This window comes from Chrysoperla carnea, chromosome 1, assembly GCF_905475395.1.
Source record: "Chrysoperla carnea chromosome 1, inChrCarn1.1, whole genome shotgun sequence".
NCBI classification, from domain to species: Eukaryota; Metazoa; Arthropoda; class Insecta; order Neuroptera; family Chrysopidae; genus Chrysoperla; species Chrysoperla carnea.
The window spans coordinates 135,713,530-135,723,519 of record NC_058337.1 but is presented as its reverse complement, the minus strand read 5'-3'; the positions used below and the strand labels follow the sequence as shown (position 1 = coordinate 135,723,519).

Genomic DNA, 9,990 nt, shown 5'->3' with positions numbered 1-9,990 from the left:
AACGGACTGATTTAATGGTCTGGCTTAATCATGATGCAATTCTTTTGTTTCACAGAAATCTTTATCAGGTGCTTATAGATTATTTTGAAGGACATTTTTAAATTTTGATATTTCAATTGTTTAACAATCTTAACTAATTTATCTCAAAAAATTTTGTGTGCAAATAGAAATTAGCTTTGAAGTTTATCATAATTCTAGAACCGGCAAAAGCCGCATAAAATCAGAATCGTAAGATCTCGAAAATTCTCCGAAGAAATATCTGTATTTTTTTCTACTAGTGTCTTCTGCATATTTTATTTTATCCAGTGATTTAAATTTTGGAATACATTGTATGTTCGTACTGTGCTAACGAGTGCACGTCGTCCCAGTCGTTTAGAACTTACGACTGCAACTTAACGACAGCGTTTATATATATGTAAGTCAGACATGTCTCATAATAATATATCTTTCATTCAAAACACCTACAATATTTTTACCCTTATGGATGGATACATTTTTCTTGGTAATTGCAATAAAACGGATACATGCACACATATATTATAGACCAGGAGCTCAATGCAACCAAAAACGTAATATAGACAACCAAAGCGGCAATAGTTTGAGAAAAGTAACTGTAGAAGTGTTGACGATGCCTATAATATTGTAACGAGTTTGATATCGTGTGTGACTGTGAATGTCGTTTTTACAATAATACAATTCAGTCTGATATCTAAGATGGCTATGGAAAACTAAATGATATTGTGTAGTTATGGATGCTGTGGAAATGGCAGTTCAGTTTCTTACGGACAGTCATTGTGAACTTTGGGTACAACAGTTTAGTGCTAAAGGTTTTCGAATAATTCACCGTCTGATGTTTTATTTTTCGAATCTATGGGAGTAAAACGTTTCAGCGTTGTTGAAAGTCAAACACACATGCACAAAGAGTCATAAAATTTATTCGTCCACCGATTAATTGTTCAGAATACAATTTAAATTCTATAAAAATGCAATTTTATACGTTATAGCATTATCATCGAAAAAATATACGAATGGTTCTCTAACAATAGGGGATCGGACTTAATTTTTCACCAATCACTTCAGATGAAGAATTCTCACTTCACGAATAGAAAAGTTGATTTTAAAAAATCTTTACTATTATGGATATGAACGTTTAAAATTCCTAGCTAAACAAAGAAGAAGATATCCACTAGTGACGTCATACGTGGGTATCGCCATAGAGATAACATATAAAACTTTGTATTGTTCACTTTCAAATTTTGTCATTGTATAAAATCCAATTTTACATTTTATGGGCAATATGGAGAATTCGACATCAGAATTATCCCCTATTCTGGCTGATTTTCTTATGTACAGGCTGATTTTGTTATGTTAAGCTAAATTATAATTCGATACCTTCTAGAAATAATTAAAGTTTTTTCTCATCATCTATTTTAAGAAATTGGCTTTTATAATAAAACCAATACTTTAGCAAGGTAGGAACTTCCTAATTACAAATTTGGAGAGGGTGGTTTAGGTATGATGACGGACTTTTCAAATAAGGTACAATAACAATTCACTTTTGTCAAAATATATTTTGTAACAGTGACCTCCTGATCTACAATTCATTATATGACTTTGACTTACTACAAGTATAATGTAATATTATTGATTATAATCTTGTTAATAAGAAAACATATTTGATATCATATATCATAACATTATACCTAACATAGAACTAATATTAAACACGCTATAAAACCATTTTCACTCTCAATTAGCTTGACCTTAATTCAACGAAAAATATTGAATTAAGAATGACTGATGATGATACATTTATTTTTTATTCGTGTAACGACTACTGAAATTCGATGATAAAAATAATTTAAGAAAAACAAAATATATGTCACGCAAAACTAACGGAGACTATGATGGAATGAAGAAAGAAAATGGGACGAAATCGATTTTTAATTATCTCATTTGAACGGAAATATAATAAGGAAAAGAGCAAAGGTAGCAATAATCATAGGAGGACTGCGCATAGCATTCATTAGCACCATGAAGTTGGTCTATAAATCTCCGTTTAGTCTGGCGTTTGATACAACGACATCTATGAGTATTTAACGAAACTATTATCAGAGTTATAATCCAATACATGTCACCTTAGAAGTTCTAATAAAAGTTTTTTAGCTCGCACGATAAAACTTCTAACATAAGTAATCACACATTTTTTTTTTAATCAAGCATAGTTATTTATACAAGATATTGGCTTAGTTTAAGTAGCCTTGCAAGAAATATTTTTTAAGTAACCTTGCAAGAAAACAACAGTTTTTCGTAATCATCCCTGTTTGTGAGGGTGCAAATTAGGTTAGAACAAATATAGTACGTATTGTATTGTATCCAGTACCTATACATGTTTGTATGTATGTATATGTTTGTTTATTACTATGTACACTGCGAAAGTGAGAAGAAAGATACTCTTATTACTTTGAGTGGAAGAGCGACAATCCGTTTTTACTTACATCCCGTAAAAAAACAAAAAAACGATTGCGTAATCAACACTGTCTAGACATTATCTCGACAAGTCAATTGTTTGTTTTCGTATGAAAATCGGTCGGAAATTGGAAAACTCCAAAAAATGGCATTAGTCAGGTATTTCCATAAAACATTCATTAATAACTCTTAAGATACCACCCAAAATTAATTTAAATTTAGCCTGATGTCGTTAATCACACAAAATAATATCCATGCATAGTATGGTCGTTGAGTTCTCCTCTTTGATTTCACAATAATAAATAAAATAATAAATATAATATATTCAAAAAATAAACAATTAAAACGTGTTTGTAATAAAAGTAAATCTTAATTATGTCTTGAACACAATAACAAAAGAGAATTAATTACCACACCATAAGACTTCTAAGACATAAGAGGTATTGTAAATTATTATCAATCAAAAAACTTTTACATGTCATGTTCATTAAACATAAAAATTACAATTCTGACATCCTAAATTACTTGAAAATGAATCATCATCATTTCAAACAAACTTTAAAAAAAATGATGAATTCTTTACAAGGAACCACTGTGGCTAAACCACATGCTAGCGTGGTGATTTAATTTTTTTCTTACACGCGAATCATAGACGAATTATGTAACAGAGTTTAAGGTTGATCGGATAGTAAGTACACTTCAATTTAACAGTGCACTTAAAATTTTTTTTAACAGAAATAAAAAATCTTAGTTAAAATCAAAGTAATTATTTAATTACTAAAAATGATAAATAATCATCGTTTAACTGCGTAGGTCTTGGTGGACGAAAATTTTCGTGAATGTTTGTTTTATCTTTATACCATGTATATGAAATATATCAAGGTATACTAAGTTTAGTTACAAGTTTGTAACGCTTAAAAATATTGATGCTTTGAACCAAATTTTGGTTTAGGTGTTCATAAAATCACCTAATTAGTTCATTCCCGGTTTTCCGTCTGTCATCACGATAGCTTAAAAACTAAGAAAAATATCAAGTTGGAATTTTTATAGCGCACTCAAGTCGTAAGTGAGGTCAATTAGGGTCGTAAATGAGCAACATACCTCAATTGGGTCTTGGGTCCGTATGACCCATTTTGTAAACCGTTAGTGATAGAACAAAAGTTTAAATGTAAGAAATGTTTCTTTAAAAAAAATAAACAACTTTTGTTTGAAACAATTTTTCGAAAACATCACATCAGGGCCCAAATTAGATTCGAATATTGTATAGTATGTATTATATGGGAATATCAATCATATGTGTCTGCCGTGTATGTATGACTGGCTACCTCTCTTTGCTTACATGACGTGAAAAAACAAACGATTCCTGTTTATACATGGTGTTTCAACAATTAACTCAGTCAATTCGGTTCGGGGACTAAAAGACTAACCTCATCGTGTAACTTGACACAGCATAAAAGAAAACAGTCTAATCATGAACCAAAAAAATCCAACCACAATTATGATTTTTATTTTCTATAAACTTTTATTACTAAAAAATATAAACATTTGGCAACGTTCCAAACATACAAAAACATTATATGTACAGAAAAACCAAATGTAAAATCTATTTTTGTTTATATATTTCATCAATTTTATATTTAAAATAGTTAATTAATTGGCATCAGTTATGAAATGTTATAAAATTACTAATTAAAAATATTGTTTACAAAAATAACATTTAATAATACTTGCTTGAATCGTATAATAAAATTAATAATGTAATTTATAAAAAAAAAAAACTACATATGACCCCGACGTGATTTGAACACGCAACCTTCTGATCTGGAGTCAGACGCGCTACCGTTGCGCCACGGAGTCGTTGTTCATTCATATCAATAATTTTATACTTAGTATACATGCATTGTCAGTATAAATCAATTTTATAATTTGATTCATATTGTGGAAGGAATTGTTTTATCTTTGTAGAAGTATGTACTCTAAAATATCACTAAGTGTAGATGGTAGAATTAATGTATATACAATTTCTCCTCCCTTCCGCGCCGGAAAATATTCCATGCTGATTTTTTCACGAAAATTTCTATTATGATTATTTACAGTACAACGTCTATATGTAGTTTTGCATATGTTTCGAAAAATTCAAAAATCATTTTTAGTATGCTTCTACTTAGACTTTAAAACTATCGTTAAATGTAGTACAAGTATCGAAAATTTTTTATTCCTCACATTGATCAAAGACAGTAAGACTTAGAGTCTTGAATTTTTGGATTGAGCACTGACGTAATACCTTCTTATAAACATCTTAATTTTAATTTTTTTATGAGTAGCGATATCGACAATTTTCGATTTTCAGATTTCGCTAGGTAATATTTTACTTTCCCCCAATCCATTTGGATTAATTTATAAATCAGATTTTTTTATTGATAGCTCCAATTTCTTTTTCATTTCAAACTTAATGGTCGTTTTTTGCATTTGTATCGCACGCAACATTTATAAATTTTGCAGCAATTATGGAATAAGTTACTATCGCTTACTTGATGTTAAATGTTGTTAATATAGTATATTTCACATCTAGGGAGCAAAAGAAAAGAAGGTCTCAGATTTCATTGTCTCATGGCACCCGTGGCGAAGGCGACACCTGAGACCTGAGACATTCTTTACTTGCTCCTGTGTGTGAAAGTCTAAGCAAGAGTGATAAAACATTGATTTCTTAAATTCATTAGACTTCCTTACTCACACAATGGTCAGCCTCCTTATCATTGGCGCCATCTTGTTTAGAAAAAATGAGAACGGAATTTTGCCTTCGTTAATCAGACAAATCGGTCTAAATACTTCCATCGTATTAATTATGATGTAGATGGGAGCAGTCAATTTCATGAAGGTTAGTAGAGTATTAGGTTGCAACAGGCCTTTAATAAGAGAAATATTTACATTCGTCTGAAATTGTTGAAAGTAAATCGCAGAAAACATTTTCAAAAAAAGCCAATTTTCACATTTCCGTCCATGCTACAAACCACAAGTTAATCAATCAACCTCCTTGTTAATTTGAATTCAATAAATTACTGATGAAGTTCTGCGAATTCAATTTTTATCCATTTTTAGCTAATACTAAATCAGAATTTATTTTGTTTCTATTTTTATCGTGCAAACTAATGTTAAAGTATTTGTCTACAGTATTTATAAAAATTGATAAATGAATTTTATAGAAAATTTTTTTCAAAATTTCAACATTGTTTTGTATACACAAAATAAAATACTTGAATAATTTAAAATAAAAACATCACACGTTTACGTTGTTGGTAAGATATGGGACACATTTTATAAACATTCTTAGATGTTATGCAATGTAAACATTCTTAGAAAAAACATATTCATTTATGTCTTGTCATTCAAACAGGTTGAAAGATGTCTTTCATCAGACTTAACTTTCTAGAAATCGCAAATCTTTAAAAAGTTTTCTGGATTGCCTCGGTATATTTCTTAAAACTATTTCTGTCAAAGTAATAGGAAGTTGGTTCCTTAGATATATCCGTTGCCTGGGTAATATAGAAGCAACCATGACTTAATATGTTGATTATCATCGACTATGTAATAGCTGCCATTGAGGGTTACACTTAGATGACGGGGCCTGTTGTGGAACACAGAAAAAGGATAGCTTAGCCGAAATCTTCTTAAACTATGCTATAAACGACAGGAAACAGAATTGCCAATCCAATGAACTCTCCAAAATGCAATAGTTTGGCTACAGACAGAAAAAGCAATCGCCTTTTTTCATCGTTCCCCTTGTGATAGCTTCTACAATAATAGTGATGCTACCGGTACATCTAAACGTTCAGCGTGTCTCAACCAAAGTTTTGTAAGAGTTAACATTATTGCTTATAGAGGCTTTGACGGAAAATCACATTTTGGGAACGATTTTAATTCTCCGAAAAATAAATAGTATTTTTGCTTGGGTTGATTTTCTTACTTTTGGATGTTCTGTAATATTCCTGTTCAATAACTTTGAATTCCTAGCGTACAATTTGCTCGAAAAAGACTACTGACATATTAATGAATAACAACCTGAAAAAAAAGTTTATGTAAAAAGATTTTTATTTTGATCAAATAATTATCAGGCTTAATTTTACTCTTGGAGTAGTTTCTAGAAGAATACAATTTAATCTAACATCTAAGATGGTTGTGCGAATAACAAAAATAGGACATGATTTCAATGGAATCACTTTCGATGCAAAAGTATAGTAATGGGTACTGTAATTAACAAGTCAGTTGATAAGGAGAGTTTAATATGAACAGTCTATATGAAGAGTTCTCTACGGCCAGTCAATATGAACGGTGGATATTACAGTACAGTGCTAATAGTATTTATTGAATTATTATTAAATATATTGGTAGTAAATCTTTGAAAATAAAGATTGTAAATTGATTTTGTATCGAAAATTAAAGTATAGCAAAGCTTTAAAAGAATTCTTTTAGTAATGTTTTACTGTATCGAAACAACGGGGGTAGACGTTACAGTATAAACGTTTTGAGTACGGAAAACCACCCTTAAAACATATTTGGCACACATTGAAATACAATGCAGTGTATAGAAATAAAAAAAACAAACGTGAAAAATTCATTCAAAGAAAAACATATTTGTACAAAAAATGTAATTTAAATAAAACAAAAATTACTCTTGTGTTTAGCATCAACACAAAGATTTATTTGTCTGGCTGGTGGAGCGGTGCAATAAAAACAAACCTACTCGTATTTTTGTCAATTGAATATTTTTGCATTTAAATACAATAAGTTTTTTTTGTTTTTTTTTTTATTATTTTGATAATTGAATTTATTTTCAATGAAAAGAATTTATAATTAGAACCGCCTTATTTAAAACTAAAACAAATTTTTATAATGGGTTTGGTTGTATCAAGAATAGAGGGTGTCTAAGGACAATCTAGAAAGTAGACACAATCGTCATGTGTGCAGGGCCGGCGTTAGGTCATAAAATTCTTTGTACATCTATCGTGATTTTATAAAATTTATATATCAGTTGCCATTTTAATTAGGCCACCCGTAGTTTTTATTGTTGTACAGTAGAATCTCGATAACTTAAACCTCGGTAACATAAAAACCTCTGTTACTTCAAAAAATACTATGTTCCCTTCCCATCAGAGCCCAAAACCTCTATAACTTAAAATACGCAACCTATGTAACTTTAATAAATAATCTCTGTATAGGCCCTCAGTAACTACATAGAAACATGTACATACCTCTATATTAACTAGGGTACATAGAAACATGTACATACCTCTATATTAACCTTTACCTAACATAGACCCTTGACAACTTAAAACCTCTATAACTTAAAATATTTTCTGTTTCCCTTGGACTTTAACTTATCGAGATTCTACTGTATATTATTTAATTGAGAAACAATTGTTTTTCGTTTAATTGATTAAAATATTACTAATTAGTTCAACTAATCAAATTAAGAAAAAAACATATTTTCCGAAAATTTTTGATGTAAATTATTCAGAATATATTTAATAGAATTGAATTTAAAGTAATTGCATTCTAATTGAGTTTAATTTTGAATATTTTTAAAGCATGTCACAGCGAATTGTTTTACTATTTTTTGTTATTATGAGTATGTATTGCACATGTTTATCTAAGCCATCCAGAAGAAAGTTTGAATATCCCAAGCAGTGCACAGCTTATTATTCTAACTCTAAAAGGCACACATCAGCCTTAAAGGAATGTCTGATAAAAGGTAAGTTTTGAATAACCTTGTATCGAGGATATGTAAGCTAGGTCGACTTTTTTTGCTTGTTAAAGCTTTGATTCTAATATGCATTGTTTTAGAATGTGGAGTCCGAACTAACGAAGAATATTCGGATAAAAATGGATTAACAAGATGCCAATTATGTGGTAATGATGGAAAACTTCGTTCTGTGTGTCAAGAAACACCAATAATTGGTTGTAAATGTAAGGCCGGTTATTGTCGTCATCCAGCAACTGGAAGTTGTGTATCAGAATCTTCTCAATAAATCCGCAAACGATTTTATCCTGTATCAATTTAATAAAGTTTTTTAAGTGTATATAATTTTCTTACTTTATCGTGTAATTTTGATTTTTTTTGTTTTGTTTAAAACGCAATTTAATGGAGAGTTTAGGCTTCCGTACCAGGAAAAACTAAAAAATTGGCGATGATCGTCAAAATCGGCTCAGTTTAGAAAAAAATTATTTAATGGAAAGTGTTTTTAGATAGCTTTCAAATCGAGCTTAGGGTTCCGTACCCGAAAATTAGTCGGGGGATTTTTAAATTTTGAAAATTTCACTTGTACCTCCACGTGATTAAATTACTTCATATGCAGTTGACTCCACGTATTCAATCCGACAGTCTTTAATAAAAAGTTGGTAAAAATGACTAGCCTCTCGTTGAATTCACGAATTTCATCGCCACCGACATATTCTACACGTATTAAACGATGACAATTGTACATATTTTGTATATATGAAGTCAGTCTGAAGTACTTGACTTGGTGTTGTTTGTTATGCGCCAACCAAACAAGCCTTCTTCCTTCTTCTAATTAAAAACTCAGATATTTGAGTTGGATAAAGTTTGTTTATAGAGCGTTATACGTCGTCTTTCATATAAATATGATGAGTTCTATTTATATATTTCATATATATATATATATATATTTTTTTTTATTATACAAATAAACAATAATTATTCCACACTAATAATTTTTTATTGATACATTCCGTTCATAATTAGGACATAAATTATTGTTACAAGATGTTTTTATGTTTATAAATATATATTCTTTCGCTGCATATGTGTGTGCGGTTTGGAATTGTGGCCAATCAAATGTGGTAACATAACATACGGCATTGTTACTTTACGGTTATTATAATATTTTAAGTAGTTGCAACTGAACACCAAGAAATTTGGTAAAAGACAGTTCAAAGAACCGGAAGTTATTGTCATTAATGGAACTTAAGCCAAGGTTCTCCATCTATGATTGCTAATACGAGATATAAATCAAAATGAATCAATCACAAGTGAAATTCATAAAATTTAAATAGTCCCCGATGAGTTTTTCGGGTGCGGAACCCTAAAATCACACTTGAAACATATCTAAGAATGAAACTGAACCGATTTTGAGAATCATCGCCTATTTTTTCGTTTTCCCGGGTACGGAACTCTAAACTTGCACTTGAAACATACCTAAGAACACTCCCCATTAAATTACCTTTTAAACGAAACAAAAAAATCAAAATCGATTCATCGGTTTAGTCGCTACGATGCCACAGATAGACACACAGACAGCCATAGCAGTCAAACTTATAACATCCTTCTTTTTTGGTTTTGGGGTTAAAAATAAAATGATATTTTTACAAAAACAACGTAACCAAGGTTTTAAAGTGATTAATGAACAAGAGATGTGGGTTAAGCCGCGAAAACTAGTCTTATTTATACTATTGATCAATCATAGAAAATTTTACTCATTAAAATGAAGTTTTCTCATCTATGTA

The 9,990-nt window shown here is 30.1% G+C and overlaps 1 protein-coding gene and 1 non-coding gene across 2 annotated transcripts; one reads left to right on the top strand and one right to left on the bottom strand.

The window, feature by feature from the left end:
- Nucleotides 1–4,254: 4,254 nt before the first annotated feature.
- Trnaw-cca lies at nucleotides 4,255–4,326 on the bottom strand. Its single transcript has one exon. It is a non-coding gene; the product is annotated as a tRNA-Trp (tRNA).
- A 3,669-nt stretch (nucleotides 4,327–7,995) lies between these two features.
- Nucleotides 7,996–8,495, top strand: LOC123303207. The gene is made up of 2 exons (XM_044886263.1): nucleotides 7,996–8,218; nucleotides 8,311–8,495. Exons 1-2 carry the CDS (start codon nucleotides 8,056–8,058, stop codon nucleotides 8,493–8,495), a joined length of 348 nt encoding a protein of 115 aa, XP_044742198.1. The 5' UTR covers nucleotides 7,996–8,055.
- Nucleotides 8,496–9,990: the final 1,495 nt, after the last annotated feature.